The following is a 27,146-nucleotide window of genomic DNA, read 5'->3' as shown; positions in this document are numbered from 1 at the left end:
TTGAAGTACATGTATAGTTCAGGGTGTTACAACTTCAATAGAATATTGATAATTAGAGCATATCCAGAAAAGGTAAGTAAGATGGGGAGAGGGCTGGAAGCCAAGACTGTGTTGGTTGGTTGAGACAGTTGAGTATGGGTATGTTTAGCCTGGATATGAGAAAAATTTAAAATATATTGTAACCATCTTCAAATATCCAAAAAGCAGTCATGCAAAGGCTGCAGATACTTGTTATCTGATGCTGTAGAATGCAGGCATCCCACTCTCCATAAATTGGAGGTATTTAAACAGAGGCTGGAGTAGTATCTGTTAAGGATGCTGTCACAGCATCCTGCCCTACAGAAATATCACTGAACAAGACTAGATGATCCACAAGGTCCCTTCCAACTTTATGATTCTATGTTTCTTTGGCATTACTTCTACAAGTATATAGTGACCCAACTGCTTTTGTATTATGTTTCATTAAAATTCTTCCTAATTTGAGTAATCCCTATGGTACTATGAGAATCCTGAAACTTTGGATTTAGTTCCATGTTTACAATGCATCTAATTTGAGCGTGGGTAGAAACCAAAGTAAGAACTATCCAGACAGGAGGAAAAATGTAGCCATCTGGATTTTTCATATTTTTCTTGGAAACTGTATGAATTTATTTGCAAATGCATATTGTGAAACATTACAAACAATTGGCACTGTAAAACAATTACCTTTTATTCATTCATAAACAGAATATTTTACAAAAATCTGTCATCTTTGAACCAAATTCTTATTTTCCCAAATTGCAGTGTGTTAAACTGGTCCTCTGCATTCTTCAAGGTACTTAACTCCCTCAACAAAATTCAGAATTCTATTTTTGATTACTGTGTTCAACTGAATCAAAATGAAATACATTTTATTTTTTTCATGAATGCATTTACTTGTTTTAGCACTGTCAAATCAGTTGAATAAAGGAATGGTCAGACCAATAGATTATCCCATTACCTTTTAACTGGCACAAAAATTGATCTAGGAAGAAATCATTCAGGAGTCTTCCAACACCCTGCATTCCCTTGCATCAGTTTCACATTTTTAGAATTCTAAAATAAAAGCAGTGCTTTATTGACCTGAATTTTAAAAATTTTGAAGGTATTAAAATGCAGCACCAGCTCAAGATATTTTGTTGCTTGAGATGCAGGGCTTACATTAGAAAGTCAGAAGCTGACTCTATTGTCAGGTGAATCTTACTATGAAACTGGTGATGCACCAGAATCTCCTCCTTCATTTGGGGACATACTTTTTGGGGGTCCACAAGCAGCTACTCATCATGGACATTTCTCTCCTCCAGCAACTTTATTTATTTATTTATCCTTTTTTTTAATCACTGCCCATCTCCCCCTCAAGAAGGGACTCTGGGCGGTTTACAATAAAAACCAAGCATCATTGCTACTCTCCACCCTCTAGGACAGCCTTTCTCAACCTTTTGAGCCTGGAGGAACCCTTGAAATGTTTTTCAGGCCTCGGGGAACCCCTGCACATTCAGGATCAACTATAGGCCAGAAGTTACAAAATTATTATATTTGTTCCATGTGTAGGCCTGTATATATGCATTAACTGTGTTCTTAAACTAAAAATAAAGAATGAAACTTACCTCTTTAATGTGAAATTGCCTAAATTTGAAATAATTTTTTAAATAAATCATGATCTCCCAGGGAACCCCTAGTGACCTCTCGCAGAACCCTAAGTTTCCATGGAACCCTGGTTGAGAAGCCCTGCTCTAGGATCTGCAACCTCAGACAATGCTTTACAGTATGTTCTTACTGGCAGGAAAATAAAAATCCTAAAGAGATGCTTTTGGAAATTTGTCCTTAGACCATACAGAAAGGAATAAAGTGAGACAGAGATGAATGCCTACTACACTTCAGATCAATTCATTTATTTAACATGTGTGCATTCTAGTTGTTCCTGGTCAAACAGCCTAAATCCTACTAAATGCTGGGATTTACAAGCTAGCCAATGGAGGGTAAAGTTAGATGCCTTCCAGACATCTCGAGTAATTACTTGATTGATGAACTGGACTTATACTGAGAGAGAGAGAGGGAGGGAGAGAGAGAGAGAGAGATTTTCTTCATGTCTTTCATGCCAGTAGTATCCCTGTCATCCATTGAAAAAGATAGACTGATTATAATATTCTGCAGTGCATACTAGGAGATAGAGGACAATATAGACAATATGTATATGAGATCTTTGGGCATCATTTTAGCATTAACAAAACATAGGATACAGACTTCATAATCATGAGATTGATCATTATAACCTTTTTCAGACTCTTGACATTGGCTTTTGCTGAGGGAGGTTTCTCCCTTGGCTGCATTTTCAAGTCCATGCTAAAATTAGTTAGATGTTGCTCCCAAGCTTACTAAGAAAAATTCTTGCACTGGACAGGCTGTTGGACAAGATGATCTCTAGCTTCCAGCCCTTACATTCTGTCATTGTTTGAATATGAAAAAGGACAGAATGAAAGATTCAATATTTTTTTTCACCTACAAATAAAAGGTCAGTATCATTGTGCAATGAAACTATTCACATGTCAGTAATATAAAATAAAAAACAGCAACAACTATTCCAACTATTTAAGTATCCTATTTGAACATATCTTTTTTGTACGGCTGTCTGTGCTTCTGCCTTCTGTAAAATTAGAAGGTTGGCAGCACTGGAGAGGTCTATATAAGGAGTTGTATGCTTTTTTGCTCTCGGTATATGATGTCTGTTAACATACTTTGGGAGTAGTTCTTATCCATTAATGTTCAAATAAAAGAGTAATAATGTCCTATCGAAACTATCGTGATCGTGTCAGTTTTTGTTAATACTGATTTTATCATCAATCCAACCAGAAATATAATTTAGAAATTGCAGTAGTCACTGGCTTGGATAAAAAATATGCCCTTAAAAGACTTTGAACAGAAACAACAACAAAAAGATTTAGTGCCTTTAACGCCTACTGAAATAAAACATCTGTGCTAAACTTCCTGGACATTTTTCAGTCATACTCCCACAGACTGAAAAATATGGACTGGCCACTCATATTGATTCTTCTTACTACAGTACTCACTGTTGCAGTACAAATGGGAGCCAGCAATTATCTTTTCTTTTATACCTGAATTAAGCGCGTGATGTTTTCTCTTCACCAAATAAACTGGAAGCAGCTTGCCAAAAAAAAAAAATCTACACCAGGAACTGTCTTTCACTGCCAAGGGAATCAGACAATTTGAAAAAAAAAATGTAATCAGGAAAGCACAGTAATTAACAGAAAGATGCAGAATCAAGCTACAAGTAATTTAAATGTCTGCAATAATCATTATAGTTTACATTTTACATGTTTTACATTCTTTGTCTTTGTGTGGCAGCAGCTATACCAGAGGCAAACAAGGGAGAGGTGGTGCTAGTATTAAGATCACTCATGGTGGAGACTGACTCTGTTATTCTCAGCCCTGGCACTGTACTCATGGGTTCTTTTCTGGGTGCCCTTAAGGCCCCTTATCCCATCTGCTTCTATTGTATTTGCAATGGCTATGTACAATGGCAGCTATCTGGTAAATGGACAAGTCACCCCCATGGAATCCATGACATGCTCTCAAAGAGCAAGCTAAGACCATTAGCCAAAGCATGGGAGCATCCCTATTTTAATTACATAGCCATAGAAAACAATCTCACTGTTAGGTCTTTAAAACTTTCAGCAGGACAGCCAATAGCATAGCCCTATTAAAGGGGGCACAACAGTTAGTTTAAATCCTCCCCAAAGCTTTAAAAGGACACTGACTTATTTAAAAGGACACTTACTGACCTAATAACTTGAATCTTGACATTCATGAGATGTCATGAATTCTGTATTTGTGCCAAATTTCAAACTGATCTGACAAAAATTACAAAAGTTGAATAAAATAGTACTAAAATGTACAATTTACCCTTTTTGCAACACTACTGTACAGTACTGTCCACAGACTTTTGGTGATCTCTACTATTATCCCTACAGTCCCACTCCTAGGTTCTGCAGCCAAATATCCAATTGGCAAGTATGTCACTGGGTTACATTATGGATTCCCTTAAAGTTCAAGTGGGCTGCAGAAACACCTGATATTCTGTTTTGAACTGTGGGAAAAAAGAGCCCTCTAATGTTGTTTGGGTTACTTCTCTCCAAAAGGAAGAATCTGGCATTCAAGAGCTTTGTTGGAGAGGATTTCTAAGTAAGCACTTTCATGAGGATTGTATGCTAATTTTGCCCTTATTTGTAATTAGAAAAGAAACCATCTAAGAGCTGAATCACCAGACTGGAATTCATTTCCTGGGAGTAAATGTCATATGTCTGGGCAGCACAATTTAAATGAACAGTAAATTACAGGATAATTAGACTAAACTTTGTGGGATCTTTTCTCCTCTGTTGGCATTTTAGAAAAATTACATTGAAAACCCCTTTATTGTAAGAGTGTATTATTTTTACATAGAGAGGAGAATTATTTTGCTGCTGTCTCAAAAGTTTCCAACACATCTGTTTTACAGCAGCAGAAGAGACCAATGCCCTATTCCTTCCCAAGTATCATATTTTATTTGTTTCTTTGTTTATTTTGGGATCTTTTTAAGCTCATGTCCTCACAATGGCCTGTAAATAATAGCCTAATCAAATTTAGAGTTGCAAATATATAAAAGCACCACTAACCTGGTGCCCTCCAGATGTTTGGACCAAAAATTCCACATTTCTTGGTATTAACCACACTGAATAATACAGCTGAAAGTGGTCTTTTAGACAATTTAATCCCAGTCATAATGGCAAAGGATATACAACACATTGTCCTCCATATGTTTTGGCCTACAATCCATCAGTCCTACCTTGATTACTTGGGGTACGGTGGGGTAAAATTTAAAAGGTGGTGCAAGTATCAGACACTCATAAAAGTCACTGATTTTCTGAGACCTGGGTAGGCAGACTGCTAACTTCAAGTTTTCTTCTAACCCTAATTCTGTAGTCCCAAACAATCCCAGAATCTCTGGGAGTTGGGTGGCATATAAATTTAATAATAATAAAATTTTATTATTATGCTACTGACATTTAGCAGAAGAAGAATCTAAGTTGGGTTATGCAGTGTTATTCAACAACAATGGAAATATGTGTTACGCCTCTGCCAGCATTAATATAAATATTGTGGCTTTTAAAAACACCTAGATCCCTCCCTACTGGGCTGAACTTTCCAGCTTTGCTGGCTCCAGTGGTATCCTTGCTCAGTATCATCATCCATGATCTCTGCAGCCCTAAGACAACAAACACACAAATACATTTTGGGACTTGGTCTACCCTCATTTTGGAACTCAATTTAACCCTTGGTTGCCCTGATGTATAACCTCTATTAAAAAAAGAAATAAAGGTTTGAGACAGGCAGCATCAAAATAATAATAATAATAATAATAATAATAATAATAATAATAATAATATAGTCTTGCCTGATTTCTCTGAGAAGCACCAATTGACCATAGTGTCTCTTGGACCATCTTTATGAATTGTGGAAGGTCCTCTTAGGGGGCATGCCAGGTATAGCTATTCCTAGAGAAGGATAGTTCATCCTCAGTTGGGCATGCATTGCTAATCTTTTATCTCAATTAGTGTAACCATTTCTGTAGTTTGCTTTTATACATCACCTGGAAGCTGGTACTAAGGGCATATATGCACTTACTTGAGACAAGCCACTCCTGTCCTGTGCTCACGCTGGTTTGAGTCCTTGTCAGCTTAAGAAAATGTGGTATTGAGGCTGTGTGGAAAAGACAGTGTTCTGTGGCAAATCTAAGTTTGGTGCATCTAGGCATTGTGAGGTAATATAATTTATTCCCTGGCTGCCAATTTGTTACCATGCTAGCCAAGGTAACCTGTCAGGATCAAACCAAAGGACAAACTAAGACATAAAACAAGCATGTCCACTGAAAACTATTTAACAATCCAGGAAACAGCTTGAGCTACCAAAGAATGTGTCCCACACCCACCTCCCACCCTGTGGGCCTCATGGTCATCTGTCTTCTACTCAGTATCCCACGGTCAAACAAGCGTGTCTTGCAAGATAAGGATGCCATTAGAACGCTGACCCCATGACCTTGGAATACGAACAAAAAAGTGTGAATGGGAGGGATACTATCTCAGTCGATCTCATGGGTAAGATTGATTTTTTGATTCCACAGGGAGGCAAAGAAATGCCTGGGAACTACAAAAAAAAAAAAAAAAGGACCAGTATACATATTATGGATGCCTCAAGGAAATTAGGCAATGAATGGGGCAAGACTGATTCTGCCTGGTTCCCATATGATAAGCAGCTGCTCTAGCAAAGGCAGATGTCTAAATGGGAACCCAGCTGGAGCCTAGCTTATTGATGCTGGATAACAGAGAAGAGCCCTGGATATACAAGAGGAAACCATTGCAACATCTGAGGAAAAGAGGCCATGAGTAGTGAAAGCTTCTACTGCAACTTCCCTATCTTGTACTATAAGCCCGCTGTTGAGCTCAAATCTATTCTAGGTGCTTGGAAGAGCTCCTCCTCCTCCTGTATTCTACTGCGGAAGCATTTGTGTAATTTTAGCAGGCCCATTCTAGCCAAAGATGAAGGCTTCAGCTCTAGGTTGTGCCACAGTTCATTGTGCCTTCTCTGGCATAACTGGATCCAGAGATCAGTCATTCTGTCCAGCTGTTGTTGTTTATTCATTCAGTCGCTTCCGACTCTTCGTGACTTCATGGACCAGCCCACGCCAGAGCTTCCTGTCGGTCGTCAACACCCCCAGCTCCCCCAGGGACGAGTCCGTCACCTCTAGAATATCATCCATCCACCTTGCCCTTGGTTGGCCCCTCTTCCTTTTGCCTTCCGCTCTCCCTAGCATCAGCATCTTCTCCAGGCTGTCCTGTCTTCTCATTATGTGGCAAAAGTATTTCAGTTTTGCCTTTAATATCATTCCCTCAAGTGAGCAGTCTGGCTTTATTTCCTGGAGGATGGACTGGTTTGATCTTCTGGCAGTCCAAGGCACTCTCAGAATTTTCCTCCAACACCACAGTTCAAAAGCATCTCTCTTCCTTCGCTCAGCCTTCCTTATGGTCCAGCTCTCACAGCCATATATTACTACGGGGAATACCATTGCTTTAACTATGCAGACCTTTGTTGTGAGTGTGATGTCTCTGCTCTTAAGTACTTTATCGAGATTGGTCATTGCTCTTCTCCCAAGGATTAAGCGTCTTCTGATTTCCTGACTGCAGCCAGCATCTGCAGTAATCTTTGCACCTAGAAATACAAAGTCTTTCACTGCCTCTACATTTTCTCCCTCTATTTGCCAGTTATCAATCAAGCTGGTTGCCATAATCTTGGTTTTTTTGAGGTTTAGCTGCAAGCCAGCTTTTGCACTTTCTTCTTTCACCTTCATCATAAGGCTCCTCAGTTCCTCTTTGCTTTCAGCCATCAAAGTGGTATCATCTGCATATCTGAGATTGTTATGTGAAATGAGTGCCACTGTTCGATAGTTCAAACATTCTTTAGTGTTTCCCTTTTTTGGTATGGGGATATAAGTTGATTTTTTTCCAATCTGATGGCCATTCTTGTGTTTTCCAAATTTGCTGGCATATAGCATGTATCACCTTGACAGCATCATCTTGCAAGATTTTGAACAGTTCAGCTGGGATACCGTCGTCTCCTGCTGCCTTGTTATCTGTCCAGCTACTGACATCTGTTTTGATGCTATGAGGAAGAGCGAGTCTGTACTGTAATAGACACCATCAGCTTCCTGTCAGAAATGCAAGCCATGAGTACTGCACAGAAACTCTTCATCACTGTTTTCCCTAAGGTAGCTGGCAAAACCCATGGCTGCTAATAGGTCTCTACCAATTGAAGCAAATGGGTCTCTACCCTATTGGCAGTCCTGAAGTCTTGACCTAAAGGGGGAGGATGCTTGCAGAAAGATCCCTTGTTCAGATTATATTTGTTTCATGCGTATTATATTTGTTTCATGCGTATGCATGAACCATGTTCTTAAACTAAAAATAAAGTATGAAACTTACCTCTTTAATATGAAGTTGCCTGAATCTGAAATTATTTTTTAAATAAATCGTGATCTCCCAGGGAACCCCTAGTCACCTCTTGTGGGACCCTAGGGTGCCACAGAACCCTGGTTGAGAAACCCTGGCATAGAGGGTTGACTTGGGTTGTCCTACAGGCTTAGTGAATGAAGAAGGGCATGAGCATCAATTAGCCATTCCAGTGTTTCAGCTAAATCCTGAGAGGAAAGTAGCCAGTTCTTCAGTTATGTCACTAGTTACCAAGACCCTGATGCAAATATGGATGTCTTTCAGGCACACTAAAGCATGATAGCTTAAAAGGGTGTACTTGTGATGAATGTTTTAGTTTCACAGCTGCCACCAACTGTATTTATATAATGATGTCTTGGTATAAAAAAACCACATCTGTGAGACTAAAATGTTCATCAGAAGTACACCCTTTTAAATAGATAGTAATCATGCATCAGTGTGCCTGGAATTCTGATCCAGCAATTTATGACTGCCCTCCTTTGAATAAATAAGGATTATCAACCAAGACTGTAGCTTCTGTTCATAATTTCCTAGTCAGACTGATTGGGAAATGTTGATGAAGTAGAGACTTCCCATTTAGTAAAGGATGCTGTGAATGGGGGAAAAAAGAGTAGGGTTACAGGCATGAAGAAAAGATTCAGTAATGTCTTGGTTTTTTAAACTAAGATGTTATTACCTAATTTCAGTCTTTCAGGCAGACATTCAAGTCATATTGGTTCCTAACAGGGGACAGAAAGGAATGCTTTGGACTCAGTAGTCTTTGATGTGGGATTTCAGTGGACTTAATAGTTCCCTTGCAGTTTCCCTCCTGACTCATAACCATGATGCATATTACAAGTAGTGAAAATTCCTATTTGAACACATTTATAAACTAGTGACAGCACTGCTGCATGATACCAGCAGGTCTCTTCAGCTCAGTATATATTCTGCATGTATTTGCTGTTTTTATATTACCAAACTGCTTTGTAATCCAAGAGATTACTTTTAATTATGATATTGTATAGATTAGTTTTCTCAGATATACAGGTATCCTCGATTTACGACGGCAATTGGGACTGGAATTTCCATCACTAAGCGATGCGGTCGTAAAGCATTACTGCATTGCTTAGCAATGGCAATCCCTGCAGTCCCAGTTGCCATCGTTAACCAAATCCCATTGCCATTAGGCAAGTCAACTTCCTGTCGGCTTCCCACAACCAAGTCAATGGGAAGCCAGCAAGAAGTTGCAAGTCCCAGGCAGCTCACAAGCAGGCTGGCAGGCAGGTAAGTGGCTGCTGCTAGGTGGGGGAGGGTGCACAAGGGTGTGCAGGGGTGCAAGGGAGGTGTGGTGAGGGTCAGGGAGGGTGTGTGTGGTGGTGCGCAAGGGTGCAAGGGAGACATGGTGACAGTTGGGGAGAGTGTGCAAAGGTGCAAGGGAGGCACAGCAAGGCTAAGGGAAGGTGCATGGGGATGTGCGGATGGCTGGTGTGACGCAAGCACAGAGGGGCTGGGGGAGGGTGCATGGATGGAGGAGTCTTACCCCAGCTACTTGCAACCTTCCCTGTCAGCTTTCCCATTGACTTTCTGGGGAAGCTGGCAGGGAAGGCTGCAAATGTGCAGCAACCGGTCATAATTGCGAGCCAGTTGCCAAGTGCCAAGATCATGATCATGTGACTGCAGGGGTGCTGGAATGGCTGGAACTTTGAGGACCAGTCATAACCACCATTCGTTCAGTTCCATCATAACTTCAAATGGTCGCTGAACGAATGGTCGTAAGTCGAAGTCTCCTGATTTTAAAAACAGGTGGAATGTTGATATTTTAAGCAATGTGATCTCATGACTTCTGCTGCAGGCAGAATCACTCAAAAATGTCACCAACTTGTGGTGGAAAGTATATAGGATACGGTTGCTTTTCTTTTTGTAAAGTGTGAATAATCTGTTTGCTAGCCATTATAAAAGCAATCTTCTTGCGCAGAGCATAGGACAGAAATAGAAAAGCCTTGTCAGCAGATGAACATATTTCAGATTTTGAGAGTAATTGTGACGTTCTTGCAAAATGCAAACCACATTCCTCACATGGTTGACAGGTCCAATAACAAAAACACTATTTTAGATTGTAAGATGCCATCAAGTTCAGTTTAACTGTTAAAATGGCTGTTTGCCATCCTGATCTGTCTTTAGTAATGATTTGTAACTCTTCCCATGAGATTCCACAGGGGTCTTTTATCCAAACACCCACCTTATCTCTTGTCTTCCTTTGACTGTTCCAAGCATAACAACCATTTCCCAGAAGATAAATTGATATGCTGATTCTCTGCTACTCTCTGGTTTTCCAGGATGTTCTCTACCAGCCCTCAGGGTAACTTTGTTTCTGGGGATTACCAGATGAGCACAATTCCAAAAAAAGCAGTTACCCACCATGGCTATTTTCTAAAAAAATGCTTTCGGCCAAACATACCAAATTCCCATTCACAAAAAGAGAAAAAAAATTAAGTCAGAGGAATCAGCAGTTACACTGGTAGCCACCATGGGAGGTGCCAGTAAAACGTTCTGCTGTCCATTGGCATTCCCTTTGGTGGATTTTGGACAAGTGAAAATAATGTAGTGCCTCACCTTCCCTTCCCAGCTTGCTCTGCTCACCTACTAACCATTCTGGGATTTGAGATATTGAATGTCCCTATTTCCTAAAAGTACAATTCTATCCATGATGCTAAGAATGTAGGCAACTAGTGCCATCTACAGGTCTGTCTGAAAAACTAAAAATGGTTAAAAACTGGAGAACTCTGTGTGCTATAAAATTGGTATTTTGACATGAAGCCCAACATGCTTTGGCTAAAACCTTTATTCAGGATTTCCTGGCTGAGCAGGGATTTGGACTTGGCTTCCAACAAATTAAATGCACCAGTGATGGCAAACACAAGTACTAGATTCACACATTGTGCCAAGTATCCAGGGACTCTTGAATAACTTATTGCATCCTAGTTCACATCCCATAAGCCATGGTTTACAAAGCACAGTGGGTGGGTTCCCACATGTTGCTAAGCCAAAACAAAGCAAAATGCAATATGACTAATTGCAGTGTGTGAAACCAACAACATTCGTTCTGCGACCATAGTGTTTGCAAAATCAGTTCCTCTGATAATCTTCACTGAATTGGGAGATACTTTCATAACTGGCACAGCGATGGTGGAGCAAAGGCAGCTATGAAATCAAGGAGTGTGGTCCAGGCAATTTTGTACTTTATATCAATAGAAATTTCAATTTTGAATAAGAACCAAGCCTCTGTTTCACTGGTACAATTTTACAGCTGCTTATGAGTAAGTTTTTCCAATTTAAAGAGATCATTTGCCAAGATATTATCCTTTACTTCAGTGTTGGTGCCTGAGTAAAAATAGGGCTATTACTGTATATCTGGCCTGCAAAAATCCAGACAATCATTAGAAGGCAGTAAAGACATAGTATTTTCATATCTCTTTGTTACCATTTCATACTTGTAGTCATACTGAATGCCGCTGGAGAGGCAGAGAGGCTGTGTGGGCTTTTTTCAAGCTTCCACCTACTGCAGAAAGCTTTCCATCTGTGAAGTTGCAGGGGCATCTGCCCTGGGGTCATACAGAAATGACATTACACCATTGCGGTGTCAGCCTTGCTGTTTTGTACGAGCATCTGTTTCAGATAGGGAGTTTATTATTAGTACTCTTTTATTATTCACCTAGCTGACGTTTGCATCCCACCCAGCTCTGAAGACTCCAGGCAGCTAGCATCCAAGTAATAAAATTCACAAAGTAACAGCAACAGCAATAATACTGTTTGTATAACAATAACAATATAAAAACAGAAAAACAAAAATAACAGAATACCTTTAACAGAACAAACTGCATCTCTCAAGCTCCAAATGCTCTCTTAAGTAGCCAGTATTTTGTTGCTCTACAAAAATATAGGAATGGGGGGGCGCGTATTCCACAGGTACAGGGCAGTTATAGAAAAGGCTTACTTCCAGTCCTAGCCACTTTTATTTTGCTGAGGAGAAGAAACCCAGTGTGTCCCCTTACAGCTATATTGAACAAAGTGGGGTAGATTCCCTAGGGAGCAGATGGTCCCATTGGTAACCTAGATTTAAGTCATGTAAGTCTGTATAAGTAATAACTAACAACTTGAATTGTACCTGGAAACCCTTAGAATATCAGTGTAATGCTTCTGAAACAGCTCTTACCTGGGATCATTACATTTCAAGTAGCCTTCCAGGGCAGCCACAAATAGAATATGTTTAGTAGACCATCTTCAAAGTAATAAGAGCAATGAGCAGCTATCTCTAAAGCCTCAAAAGTTGAATCTGGGCAAATCCCCTCCCGCCCTCTATCACATTCTCCTGTGGTGGAGACATGAGTCTAGGAAGATGGTCAAGTTGTTGACCTCCCATTTCAAGAAGAAAGCAACCCTGCCCAGAATTAGCAAAGGAGCCACCAGAAACTCATGCTTCCTGACCAATAGCTACTCTGTCTTGCTGGGATTCAATATCATCCATTTCATGCTAGCCAGATCCTTAGAGTCTAGATACCAGTCCAGGACATCTACTTCTTCTGCCTGGCCCAGGGTAGGTATAATATTTTGATTGATTGCATTGATGGTATCTTACCCTGAATCGATTGATGACTTTTTCCAGAAGTTTCATAAAGATGTTAAGTAACACGGGAGAAAACCCTAAGCATTCCAACACCCCATGTGGACCATTCTTCTCTCCTTAATATTGCAAAATGTTTAGCGAACCTCTCACAGCAGCCTGAAGGAAGGCTTCTCCAGAAGGATGGAGATTGTCTTAAACACAACTGATGAAAGATGTCCTGATGATGCTGTGATGTTTCTGTCACTTCATCTCTCAGAGCTCCTTGGTGAAAAATGGGATCTGCTGACAGGAAAAGCTGCTTGGGGCAAGCAAGCTTGTCCAATGCCCTCATCACCTCTATATTCCCGTGACCAACAGGGGATGTGGAAGAACTGTGAGACACTGTGCAGATGTCTGACTGGGCATTAGCATTAAACTCACACTAAACTTTGGCTTAAGTTTCAAAAGGGTATAATTATAATCCTGGGGTTTTTACAAAGTGCAAAGGCAGATTTATTCTTCATTGCTTGCATAAGACAGCACTAACTGAGAACTTGTGTGGACTGTCATTTTCAGGGCCAGCCAGGACTACTTGGTCAGCAAGGAACCCCTGGGCCATCTGGAGTGGTGGGCATACCAGGACTGCCAGGGCACAAAGGGGACAAAGGTGAACGAGGTCGACCAGGTGTAACTGGACCCAAAGGAGAAGTGGTAATCTTCAAACTTCTAAGAAGTCAACCTCACTGTGAAGAACAAATGCAAAAAAGTAGGTAATTGCATCATGTGACCCTTTTCATTGTAGGGACAAAGAGGAGTCACAGGGTTTCCTGGTGCAGATGGAGTTCCTGTAAGTACCTGCTCATTCCTTATATTGAAATTTGAAAGGGTTGTGAAAATCTTTCCTGTAAATAATTCAAATTATTATAAATAATCATTATTATAAATAATTTAATAATGCATCTGATTATTATAATTTGATTATTATAAATAATCAAATAATGAATCTGATAAAATAAATGAACATAGCTCATTTTTTTCTTTAACCAAACTGAAATGGCTCACACTAGTATAAAATACAAGATCAACGTAAAAACAAAACCATAACCATTTTTAAAAAGTTATTTCAACACTGGTGGAAATAAATGTTTTTCTAGCTGTTTATAGATAGGCAATGCTGATGGATTTTCATGGGCAGAATCCCATGGTCTTGGTGGATCTTGGGTCTCAGAAATATTCAGGATAGAGAGCAAAGATTAGAATTAATATTTTTCATACTGAAGAGAAATCCATTTTTAAATTATTTATTTATTTATTTGCTCGATTTATATAGCTGCCCATCTCACTTTTATGTGACTCTAGGTGGCTTACAATAAAACAAATAAAAACACAAAATACATAATATAAAACAATTAAAAACCATAGCATGATCTAATCCATCATCCATACAACCATGAGACGGACTTTAACCCACACCCAGGGCACCAAGCTTGAGCACAAAGGCAGGTTTTCAAGGCTTTACAAAAGGCCCACAAGGACAGGGCCAATCTAATCTCAGGAGGAATGATTCCAATTCCAAAGGGCTGGTGCCACAACAGAAAAGGCTCTCCTTTTGGGCCCCGCCAGCCAACACTCCCTAGTTGACAGTATCCAGATCGGATAGGATGTGTAGAAACAATTGAGGAGAGATGGTCCTGTAAGTAACTGGTCCTAAGCACCTTTTGAATTTAAACCAGCACATTGAATTGCACCCAGAAGCACACCAGAAGCCAGTGCAGCTCGTGGAGCAATGGTGTCACATGTGCCGAGTAACGGGCACCAGTAACTGCCTGTGCTGCTGCATTTTGCATCAGTTGTAGCTTCTGAATACTCTTCAAGGGCAGTGCAGGACTTAAGCAAAAGACCACGCTGAGATGAAGAGATTGTCTCTAGTGTTTATTAACTGCTATAGTAGACAGAAAATCGTATCAAACTGAAGGAGCGTGGGAAAACCCAGACAAATAAACCCCCAAACTGAAGGTGGCTCTGTTCTGGGTTTCTTTGAATGACAGTTCAAAGCCTCTAAACTACATATGCATTTTCCCCCCTGGATAGGGGCCCCCTCCTGCTCACCATCCGTACTCGTAACAGGCATCCCCAGTTAAATTGCATTGCAGTAGCCCAATCTGGAGGTCACAAGGGCATGAGTGACCATGAGCAAGGCCCCCTGGTCCAGGAACGGGTACAACTGATGCACAGCTCTAAGCTGTGCAAAGGCCCTCCTAGCCATGGCTGGCACCTGCTCTTCAAGCAGGAACTGTGAGTCCAGGAGGATGCCCAGATTGTGCACTGGGTCTGTCTGGGGCAGTGCTACCCCATCCAGAACCAAAGATGGAAAGTCCCCAGAACCAGAAGGTCCAAAAACTCGGTCTTGCTTGAGTTGAGCTGAAGCCTGTTCATAGCCTCCAGGCACTGAGACAGAATTTCCATGGCATCACTCAGATGGCCTGGGGTGGAGATATAAAGCTGGGTACTGATGATATCTCACCCCAAACTGTCACATGACCTCACCCAGCAGCTTCATGTAGATGTTAAACAGGAGGAAAGAATGTACCAAGCCCTGAGGCACCCCACAAAGGAGGGGCCACTGGCTGGATCTCTTCCCCCATCAACCGACCCCAGAGGAAGGAGGAGAACCAGCACAAGACCATGCCACCCACCCCCAACTCCCAGAGCCAGTCCAGAAGGATGCTGTGATTGACGGTATCAAAAGCCACTGAGAGGTTAAGAAGAGCAAGGATGAATGCCCCACTCCCATCCCACTCCCACCAGAGGTCATCCAAGAGTGTGATCAATGCTGTCTCAGTCCCATATTCAGGCCTGAATCCTGACTGAAAGGGGTCCAGATTATCTGCTTCTTCCAGAGTCCTCTGAAGCGGCAACACAACAACCTTCTCTACAACCTTCCCTAGAACAGGAAGGTTGGAAACTGGACAAAAATTGTCCAGAATGGTGGGGTCTAGCAAGGGCCCGTTGAACAGTATTTAAACAGAAAATGATCTGGTGTAAATGATAAAAGCCTGTTACTTCACCCTTCACCCCATTCTGGACATGAGAGCCATGAGAAATGAAGGGGGAAGCATTCTTAGGCCAGTAGAGTTTCTAACTGCTGCCTTGTATAAAATAATAAGCAAAGTACATTTATTCCTAGTCCCTTTCACAGAAATCCCCAGACAGATTTCCCAGTACCGGCTTCCTCTTCCATGCCCTTTGACATCAGACCTTTTTTTACCACCCACACGCATCAATAAAACGAAGTTCCAAATGACTATTTTCAGCTGCTTGGCTCATTCACCCACCCTTCTAATGTGTTTTGCTGTGCAGAGCTAAAGCTAGAAAATCCTGGTCCTCTTCTACATGTGGACATTGCACTAACTTTCATGGGACTTGCCTTCGGGCAAGAAATGAAAGGGAATGTAAGGTCATACAAGGAAAAGACAGCGAGCAGACACTGCAGAAATACCCAGAAAACAGAAAAAGAAAAAGCAAGGCATGTGATTTTATGGGCAGTGATCATGCAGGTTTACTTCACATGTTCTAGAAAACTAGCTTCAAGTATGAAGTGAAATGGAGGGTTCATTTATCATATTTGTTGTTGTTTATTCGTTTAGTCGCTTCTGACTCTTCATGACTTCATGGACCAACCCACGTCAGAGCTTCCTGTCGGTCGTCTACACCCCCAGCTCCCCCAGGGAGGAGTCTGTCACCTCTAGAATATCATCCATCCATCTTGCCCTTGGTCGGCCCCTCTTCCTTTTGCCCTCCACTCTCCCTAGCATCAGCATCTTCTCCAGGGTGTCCTGTCTTCTCATTATGTGGCCAAAGTATTTCAGTTTTGCCTTTAATATCATTCCCTCAAGTGAGCAGTCTGGCTTTATTTCCTGGAGGATGGACTGGTTCGATCTTCTTGCAGTCCAAGGCACTCTCAGAATTTTCCTCCAACACCACAGTTCAAAAGCATTGATCTTCCTTCGCTCAGCCTTCCTTATGGTCCAGCTCTCGCAGCCATATGTTACTACAGGGAACACCATTGCTTTAACTATGCGGGCCTTTGTTGTCAGTGTGATGTCTCTGCTCTTAACCATTTTATCGAGATTGGTCATTGCTCTTCTCCCAAGGATTACGCGTCTTCTGATTTCCTGACTGCAGTCAGCATCTGCAGTAATCTTTGCACCTAGGAATACAAAGTCTTTCACTGCCTCTACGTCTTCTCCCTCTATTTGCCAGTTATCAATCAAGCTGGTTGCCATAATCTTTTTTTGAGGTTTAGCTGCAAGCCAGCTTTTGCACTTTCATTTATCATATATGACAAGCTAAATATAATTTTCTGATTTTTACCCCAGGACCGTTTAGTAAGAATAGCACATGGCTTAGATAAGCATAAAGGAGCCAGAACACTCACTACCGTTATTCTTTCCTTGTTTGGACCTTCTTGGAGATCTCCTCTTGGAGCATATATATTCCTTTATGTAGAGATATAAAGGATATAGCCAGATAGCAATAGTATTTCCTTGATGTGTACCCCGCTAAAATGCTAAGTAGCTGCTCTATAGTTGAGGTGTTTATAGGAAATGAACAAAAGGCATGGTGGGATCATCTGTTTCTTCCCCTTCAAAATGGTTGGCAGTAAGATACAACATCCAGCCAGGGACATTTGGAATTGGAGTTGTCTGACATAAAATTTTTCACAGTTTGAAAAATTCCATTTTGAGCTATTCCAGACTTTCCTAATTCATGGATGGTTCACTTTCTTCACTAGCCTATCTTCCCTGTCTTGGTGATTTCTCCTTCTGGGAACCATTCTCCTGAGTATGTTATCTGAACATCATTTTCTGTCAGGTAGCATTGAATTTGTACATTTTTCTGCTCCAGGGCTGAATCAGCAAACTAAAAATCCCTTGCCCTCTTCCATTGTCACTTCCAGGAATGCTTAGATTTGGGGGTAAGCCAAATCCCTGAAAATAGAAGTGTCCAATAATAACTCCTACCTTCTGTAGCCATCTCATTTTCTCATATACAAGTTGATATTAATATCAGTGGGAATTGCAAAAATATAAATCAAATATGAATAAAATTTGAGGCATTTCTTTTCCTTTGGGCAGAAGGAACGTTAATGAAATTTAATAGTGGCTGCTTCTCTTCCTCAGTTTTAAAACAGAGACGTAAAATACTACAAAATGCCTGCATGAGGGGAGCTGCGTGTATACCAGAGGGACTCACTTTCATTAACAGCTTATAGCATATTTACTGAAACCATTTTCCACCAGAGTTAGGATATGTAAAGGCACATCAATAGTATTCGCATATACTTTTTAATGATATTCATCTACTCACAGATGTCTATCATGACACTTATTTTCATTCCTCTCCAATATTCTAAAACTATGTTGGAAGACACTTTTTAATAATTAAAAAAAAGATTCTCCCATTCTTATAATGTTAAAAGTGCTGTTTTACAATAATCTTCAGAGATTCACAACTTGGACAAATTCTCAAGCCAACTTTTTAGCATAATATCAAGCAGCCAGAAGGTACTTGCCCATATGGTACAACACAGTCACTCTGTGGCTCCAATTGGATTATACCTAATGAAGGAAGCACTCTGTTGCAGTACCTGGGCTTCAGTTCACAGAATGGCGATCTGCTTGAAGAGACATATGGAGATATGAATCCAATGGCACTGACTCCCCAGCTCCTCATGACCTAGTGACTACAAGGGAGCAATGGGTTGGAGATGGAGAATTAAGGATTTACTCCTCTTTATCTATCACTCTTGATTTAAGTTGTTGCTAACCTCACATCACTTCCTTCTGCTTTTGATTCAAGCATGCATGACTAAGCCCATGCTCTTTGACTCTCCTGGAAAATATAGTTAGCTTGGTGCTAGGCTGTGTAATGTATTTCCGGGAAAAAGATCTCCTTTCTGTTACAGTTACTAAACCTACTTCACTAATCATTTGTTCAGGTCAGATGAGGCCATGCGTACACAGAACACGTCAGTCTCCAAAATGTTACATAGAACACAGCCTCAATAAGCTCTTCTTATTCACTCAATGTCATATTTGAACTGGTTTTTAGCTACCTTAGCTATTTGAATACAAGAAATGCAAAGGTATTAAATATGTGCCATTCCTCCCTACCCATTGTCTGTGCATTTATGTTTCTGCTGACATCTGTATTGCCCTTTCTAGTTATTTCTTTTCATATTCTCAGAGGCATCTGGTTTGAACTACAGAATAGTATTCTTAATAGAAGAGTATTAAGTACTACTTTTTTCACTCTGTTTTTCCCATAGAGTAGTTGATTGCACTAAGGGTGAGAACATTTAAGAACTCCATGAAAGCCAGGAATAAGAAAGCAAAACCAGCAGGTCAGCTGGTCATACTTGTATTTATTTTGTCTCCACAGGGTCATCCAGGTCAGGCAGGATCAAGAGGAAAACCAGGCCATGATGGTTGCAATGGGACCAAGGGGGATCCTGGTCCGCAGGGAATTCAGGGATCTGGAGGCACTCCTGGTTCTTTTGTAAGTTATGAACACTGAATATGTAAACGTAATGCTACTGCTGCTTAAGGGCAAAATCAAAAGTAGATTGTTCCCTTCCTCTAAGTGAGAGAAAAGTAAAAGGGTCTCTAATGCTGGATGAAGCCTAGCATTCTTGTGAATTTGCCACATTAGGATTATATGATGAAATCCTACAAAAACTGCATTGCCTAAAGCTGAAGCATAGTGAAGTGAAGTAGTAAATTCCAGATTGACTAGTACTCAGTTTGGAAAACTTTGGAGTTAAGTCATCCTATGTGCCCACAGTATTACTCCATTAGTTGAGGACCATGATTACAGTGATGATTGAGGAAGGGGGAAAAAACCATAACAGTTTACAGGGCTTTTTAAAAAGAGGAAAGTTCCTGTTTTGTTATTTTGAGACACATTAAATAAAGTTGCAAGGATATTTGCCCTTTCTGTGCGGAAAGACCCCGCTCAGTTTCACAGGGATATGATGGTGAAAGGTGAAAGGTCCCCTGTGCAAGCACCAAGTCATGTCTGACCCTTTGAGGGGACGCCGCTTTTGCGATGTTTTCTTGGCAGACTATAGCGGGGTGGTTTGCCATTGCCTTCCCCAGTCATCACCTTCCGCAGCAAGCTGAGTGCTCATTTTACTGACCTCGGAAGGATGGAAGGCAGAGTTGACCTGAGCCAGCTGCCCGAGACTCCAGCTTCCACTGGGATCGAACTCGGGGAGAGTTTTCAGCTGCGATACTGCCGCCTGCCACTCTGCGCCACACGAGGCTTCACAGGGATATACAGCATATTTTAAAGTGAAAAAATAATTAATTTTCATATTGTTTAGTGAGCAGTATCTGTGAAAACAAGGTATCTTGTTGAGGTGCTTTTTGGCAAAACAAAACAAAACCCACAACCAACCCTGCTATTCAAAGAAATAGAAGTGGGGTTGGATCAAGGTTCATCTAAATTCCTAATTTATAGAAACAGCTGTGTTGCTCTGAGACAAAATTGGATGACGTTTGTAGACAGATTATCTTCACAGAAAGAGAAAATACATGTTAATTTCAGATATGGGGAGTAGTTTGACTGTGTAAACAAATATTTTAATTTAGTAATGGATAATAACTTAGGTTTACTTACAAGAGTATGAGCAGTCTTTGGGGGAGCTATGGCTGATGGAGTGCTGAGTGCTATGATTTGGTTTCTTATTCTGAGTTTCTTTATAGTTTAGGGAGATGGTTTAGCCAGTTCTTTTCATTTTTGTTTAGCTGCAGGAAGCTTTACATGACAGCCTTTATATGTCCAGGACCCAATCATCAGGGGTAGAACGGTACACTTTAAGAGGGCTCAGAATGCCGGGGGCCAAGTCCAGAGGGCAATCTTATTTCCACAAAAGAAAGGCTTGAAATATACAGCGAAAGCTAGCTCCTATCTACAGGAGTCTACACTGTGAGATGTGCCGAGGGCAATCAGACACAGAAGCATCACTGTGCAACTTGAGTTGTAGGACAGCCCAGGCTCCTTCAAACAGATAGTGCGTGTGCACTTAATTCTAGGGTTTATAGCTAGAGGGACACTAGGATTTTGTGCTTCCCTGTGTGACAAGCTTTCTCAAGAACTAAAAGTCCCCAAATGCCATGTTGTACATATGGAAAGAGAGGGACAAAGAACCATATTACAAGGGATTGATACCAGGGACAGTAGAAGCAAGCCAAGCTTCACAGAATGTGCTTTCTCTCACACACAGTTTCGGTTTATAAATAAAATAATGCAGCCAGAAACACAAAGAAGCGAAACAAAATATACTCAAAGAAGCCAAAGGAGTGCTCAATTTTTTTTCAGATTAGATAAGGCGGGACTGGTTTAGGCAATAGAGAAGTAGTAAATGAACAACAGCAAGAGGAAAATAATTTTTATTGCTATCATACATTTGCTTACTTATCAAACGTACAGACACTGCAGTCTCTAGACCCTTGGATGCTTGCACCAATTAAACATTTAAAAAAGAACACCCATGGTGTAATTAAAACAAATAAAATCATACAACAATATCCATACATGAGTCAAACAGAACATCCTAACATTCACCATAGACCTTCCAAAACTGGTTTTCAGAAGTTTCTGAGAGGTCAAAACAGTGGGGACTGATCTAATTTCTAGAATGGGGCTGTTCCACAGAGTAGGTGCTGCTACTGAAAATCAGCAGCTAGGAGCCTCTGCCCTCCATACTGCTGAGAAGTCTAAAAGGACCAGAGGGGCACACTATTTCGATCCAGAGCCTGACAAAAGTCATTCACAAGAGTGACTAGTGCTGTCTCCCTCACATACCCAGGCCTAAACCCTGATGGAAATGAGTCCAGATAATTTACTTTGTCTAGAATATGCCATAACCGCCCAGTGACCAGTTTCAATAACCTTCCCCAAAAAGTAAGGTTAGAGACACGGTGATAGGTATGAGTCCAAGTTGGGTACAGGGAGGGTTAGGGTTGGGGCTAGGGGGCTTTACACAGCCTCTTTCAGGGCTGCAGATCACACCCCCTCCTGAAGTGAAGAATTGATAATCTCCCAGAGCCATACTGTCACATTCCCTCCTGCACCCTGAAGGAACCAGGAAGGGCATGGGTCCAAACCACAGATGGCCAGGGACATACCAGAGAACATGCCTTATTTATCTCTTTAAGAATCCCCAGGCCTATGTCTCTGACAATATCAACTGATGTTTTTTCTCCCAGAGTCTGTAGCAATACTGCTAGAGTCAATCAGTAACGTCATCACCATTGCTACCACCACCAAAAGAAAATTGGCAAAAACAACAGCAACTGCACAGTCTTATACAATCTGATTCATGCTTTTTCAAACCACCAGGCTTGTAGCCTAAACTGACAACAGACTCTATCCAATAAATTAAAAAAGTTCCATCTGTTGTCCTGATGTTTCAAGAAATGCAGAAGTTAGCAAAATCAATTCCAAAAGATTTTAGTGGACATAGGTTTTCTGAATTTCTTCTCAGATGTAAGTTTCAAGTGGACAACAGTTATCAAGAGACTTTTTGAAGCCCTAGCAACCAAGCTCTGTATTGTTTTTTAATATTGGTTATTTTCTGAAGGCAGACAAAAACTATGCAATATTCTAAGGAAAAGTAAAGGGTGTGAAATAAATGTGAAGAAATGGTATCAACTATATATAGTAAACCTCTTGAACATGAACTGCATAGAACATAAAAGATGCTACTGTCAGTGGACATGTAGAAGACAAATGACACTGAAAAGCAAATATTAACACAAGCATGGGTTAGCCTGCAAGTTGTGGGACACCACCTCTGGATTCCTGGATCTTCCTGCCTAGGCGTGCCTCATTTGCACTGACACTGAGAATGTGACCAACTGGGTCCATATGGTGACATGAAACCCACAATGAGAGCCATGGAATTGCTGACTATCAGAGTCTGTGAAGTATCCCTGTCAGTAGCACAGCATAGTTGGGCTGATTATTGTGGTTGGCAGCAGGGTACAATTGCAAGTTTGTACTGGGTGAAAAGAGTACCTCTGACCTCATAATGGTGGGGAACTATTTTCCTGTTTTACAACCATTGTGTTCAGGGGGGTATAGTCTGGAAGCCACAAAAGAGAGGCTGGGTGGCCAGTGCAGTCCAAGAACTGAGTTTGCTAATCCCTAATTTACTGCAGATTTTTCAGTTTGGAAATGGTCTCTATGCAGCCCCATTTTTCATTCTGTTCTCATTTGGATAGTTTAGAGTAAGTGGGGGACAGCCTGCAGTACCAGCATCACATGTGGCCCCTCAACCTCTTTTTTTTTTCCATTAGTTGAAAGGGGTTTTTTTTCCATTAGTTGAACCTTGGAATAATTCCAATTCCTGGGACCTAAGATTGTCTGCTATTATAAAAATGTATTTAAAAGGAGTTACAGAAGAGGAACAGATTTTACTGGCCAAAACAGACTGAGGCTGATTTGAATGTGGATTTAAAAATGACAGCTTACAAGAAAGAATAATATGGAAAAAGATGCTACACTGGATTTACAAATGAAACCAGCTGATATATTAATAATTAAAAGGGATATACAAATAAGAGACCAGAAATGTGACTTGGATAATTTTCTTATTTTGGATTTACAAAAGAGATGTGTTAAAGTTCTGAAGGAGCTTTTGAGAAGAGACAAAGAGAAAATGAAAAGAAATCAAGTTCTGGGACACTATTTAAAGGGATTAAAGATCAAGATTGTTAAAAGCAAAGGGAAGGAATATAAAATTGGTTTATTTGATCAAGGTTAAAATATATATGTTGTTGTTGCTGGTAACTCTTATTGGATTTTTGCTGACCAGGACCGAATGATGAGGCTTTAAAGATTTGTTTATAGATAAGAGATGAGATATGGAATGAAGAGATATTTTGTTGTATTTTCAGAGAAAGTGATAAGTTATTGTGTTAAAAGGAAAGGAATATAAAGTTGGTTTATTTGATTGAGGTTAAAATATATATGTTGTTATTTCTGGTAACTCTTCACGGACTTTTGCTGATTAGGACTGAATGATGAGCCTTTAAGAATTGGTTTATAGATAAGAGATGAGATGTGGGAAGAAGAGTTTTTTGTGGTAGTATCAGAGAAGGTGATAAGTTACTGAAATTGTTTGTACTTGTCTTGATGAAGGGGGAAGTCATTTCTTTATATATCTTTTTGTCATGACCTCGTTGCAAGGCACAAAGAGCCTCACAACGTGGATCATGATCATTAAGAAATAGAGGAAGGAGATAGTCAAACCAGGGATTAACACAAGCACCCAAAGGCACCCACACCCATGGACCCATAGGCAGCTGTAAAGAAGGGCGTCAGAGGAACGAAGATAAGCCGCACCTGGTGCCCCGGAGGACACAACCAACGCTGGGAGACAAAGGAAGACACCGGGAAAACGCCCAGGCAGCCATCAAGGGTCCCATCAAGAGGGATCGGGACAAAGTAGGGTGGGGAAGCCCGGGGCAATACAAGAGGGTATAAAAAGGGCACCCCCACAACACCTACCCCGTTCCCGTTTTTCGTTCTGTCAGCCATCATTCCAATAAACCAGAAATCCTTAATACCCATTAAGTGAGTCTGTGTCTTATTGCGAAGCGAGGCTGGCCCTGACACTTTTTTTCTTATTCTTTATATTATATGTGTGTGTGTCTGTGTGTCTGTGCGTGTGTGTGTATATAAATATAAATATGTGTGTGTGTAATTTTTTTCTCTTCACTTTTTCTTTTTTCTTTTTACTCTTTTATATTTTTCTTAGTCTGTATTAGTTTATCTTCATATCTTTAAACCTTACTAAAAATTGTAATAATAATAAAAAAAGGAATAATTCCAATTGTTGACAGCCAGTGGGATGATTTTTCACATTTTCAGGAATCACATATAACCCTTAAAGTTATCTTAATCTCCCTCACTCTCCAAAGTAACAGGAAGAATTCTGTATATACCCGGGCCTTGAGCTGGTAAAATCTTCAAGAACATAGAATCATAGGGTTGGAAGGGAGCTCGGAGGTCTTCTAGTTCAACACCCGGTCCAGTGGAGGAATCCTCAGACCATTCTAAACAAATGGCTGTCTTTTTTAGCTGTCCATGAAAGCTGAAAATTTTTATTTTCAATCACTGTAGGGAATCCAGGGACCCAAAGGTCAGAAGGGGGAGCCTTTTGCACTGCCTCCAGACTTAGCCGCACAGTTCAGGGTAAGTCTCTGTGAACAGTTATAATCTGTTAGAGAAGTATGTTTTCCTATTCACTTTCACTTAGCTGCCTCAGATGTTTCCATATATGTGGAAAGAATATAATTTTCCAGAAGCCTAATTTTCAGTTCTTTCAGGTTCTTTTATACTTTATCAAATACAGTCTTGCAGAGGCCATTCTGAAATTTTCCTATCATATTTTTCCTTAGATTTATTCCTTAGCAATCATAAATGAAACAGCGCCACCTTGTGGCTTATTAAACACAGCAACTGTTTTGGTGCAAAGAGAAGCATGTCTGTATGATCTCTGAAGTTGCTGAGAATTAAGACATCTAAATATACTGTCTGAGGACATCTGAGAGTTAGTACGAATTATGTTCAAGTTGTCTAAAATAGCATTTCCCATTTTAAATTCTTCTCTAGGGAGACCCTGGTGAGCTGGGCTTCGCTGGCTTCATAGTGAGTAACATTGGGATAGATAAATATCTATAATAAAATTAGCCATCTGTTAAAAAAAAATAATCAAGGGCTATTTTGAAAAAAAAAAATCTTCACTTGCAGGGACCCCAAGGTGCTCCTGGTCTGGTGGGTAAACCTGGTCTAGAAGGAGACCCAGGTCTTCCCGTAAGTATTATGAAATGCTGAGGTTGTAACTGTAGTTTGACATTCATTATTATGGTCAACAACTAGAAAATTTCAATAAAACAAATAGTAAAACAGTAAAACAATAAAAACAAAAGTCATCAATAAGGCACAAGGCAGACCAATACTAAAGCAATAGAATTAAGGTACAGTAATAAATTCTTGACTTGTTCTATAGTCAATTGTACAAAATTTCACAACATTGAAAAAGATTGTGTTATTCTGATTGGATAATAATTAGTGAAAACAAAATAAATCTCTGTGGCCTGGGAACTTGACTGAAAGAGGAGTTATAAATGCACAGCTATCCTTATTAAAAGTACAATATAAAAGAAAATGAGCCTCCAGCTTGTGTGGACAAAGCTACCTACATATGGCACTTTCTTAAATTGCTCTCCCAATACTGCTCCGAGGAACATATTGAAATGTTTTAATGATAAAGCTCTTCTAAATGTTGGTACTGTAGGTTGATTTGAGTATTTAACAGACTTGATACTCTAAAGACGACTTTCCAAAATTGCAGCTTGTGGAAGGTAGATGCAGGTCCCTAATCCACTGTCTTAGTGCTAGCTTAGTCTGATCAAAACTCATCTATAGTAGAATTTCTTGAAAGAAATTTAATGCAGCATTTGCTCTCTTTTCCATTTAATGTTAATGGAATTACTCCTAACAAGTAGGTGAAGATTTTTAACCATATCCCATACAACCCAAAGTGTGTTGGTTATAATTCAGAGATGTGTACTGCCTGCTAGGGAGTTGAAAATTGACACCCGAATATTTAAAGTTTTTAACCGGCTCAATTATATGGTCATTAAATAGACAAGTTTAAGTTTGGCATCTAGCAAAAGTGAGGATCTTGATATTGTTATAATTGAACTCTAGTGCATCTCACTACAATTGAAAGCAAGAGAGAGTAACATTGTTCTTGGTGGTGATGGTGGTATTTTACTAAGCTTATATGCTGCTCCAATCATTGCCAACTCTGAGCAGCTTACATACCCCTTATCTGTAGGCAGAATTAAAGCAATACAAATAATCGGCATTTACAATAAAGTACCTTAAAAAATACTGACAGTTTCAGTAACAGTAGCATGTTCGTAACAGCATCTCCGTGCACCAGGGATGACTAAAACTCAATTAAACCTGCACCCCCACTGTAAGAGAGACTACGTAGTCTCATACCATTTAAGCCAAACTGGGTCTGGGCCAGCAGAACTGCACCATCCACATAATGGAATATTGCAGTGTAGCATCAGTTTGAAGGGAGGGCTTCCATTATTTCAATGTTGTGAAGACATTGGGGCTGCTATTTGTGAGGATGTGACAATGTTGTCACATCCTCACAAATAGCAGCCCCAAGAAACCAGGAGGATATATAACGTACATAGAACTTGGATGGTCACAAATTTTAAAAATTCCTGAATGAAGAACTATTCTTTATTAAAATAAGTTTTAATATGCTTACATTTTTATAAGTAAAATAATAAAGTACTAAAAACTAAATATTTATCACTTTTATTTAGAATCCTGTTTTTTGAAAGCATGTATTCTAGGTAGACTTAATAGGCTATTTGTGAAGTAAC

The 27,146-nt window shown here is 40.2% G+C and overlaps 1 protein-coding gene across 1 annotated transcript in view; it reads left to right on the top strand.

Annotated features, from left to right (window-relative positions):
- The window catches only part of COL4A2 (collagen type IV alpha 2 chain), a 172,467-nt gene that overhangs the window by 63,083 nt on the left and 82,238 nt on the right, over positions 1-27,146 (top strand). Inside the window, exons 5-10 of the mRNA XM_063317783.1 lie at positions 13,234-13,368; positions 13,460-13,504; positions 19,102-19,218; positions 24,853-24,924; positions 25,345-25,380; positions 25,483-25,545. Of these exons, the coding sequence (XP_063173853.1) occupies positions 13,234-13,368; positions 13,460-13,504; positions 19,102-19,218; positions 24,853-24,924; positions 25,345-25,380; positions 25,483-25,545 (468 nt within the window). The remainder of the gene's footprint in view (positions 1-13,233; positions 13,369-13,459; positions 13,505-19,101; positions 19,219-24,852; positions 24,925-25,344; positions 25,381-25,482; positions 25,546-27,146) is intronic.

The sequence above is a fragment of the Candoia aspera genome, chromosome 1 (genome assembly GCF_035149785.1).
Source record: "Candoia aspera isolate rCanAsp1 chromosome 1, rCanAsp1.hap2, whole genome shotgun sequence".
NCBI lineage: Eukaryota > Metazoa > Chordata > Lepidosauria > Squamata > Boidae > Candoia > Candoia aspera.
The sequence above is the reverse complement of the archived record's forward strand: the minus strand, read 5'-3'. Positions and strand labels throughout refer to the sequence as shown.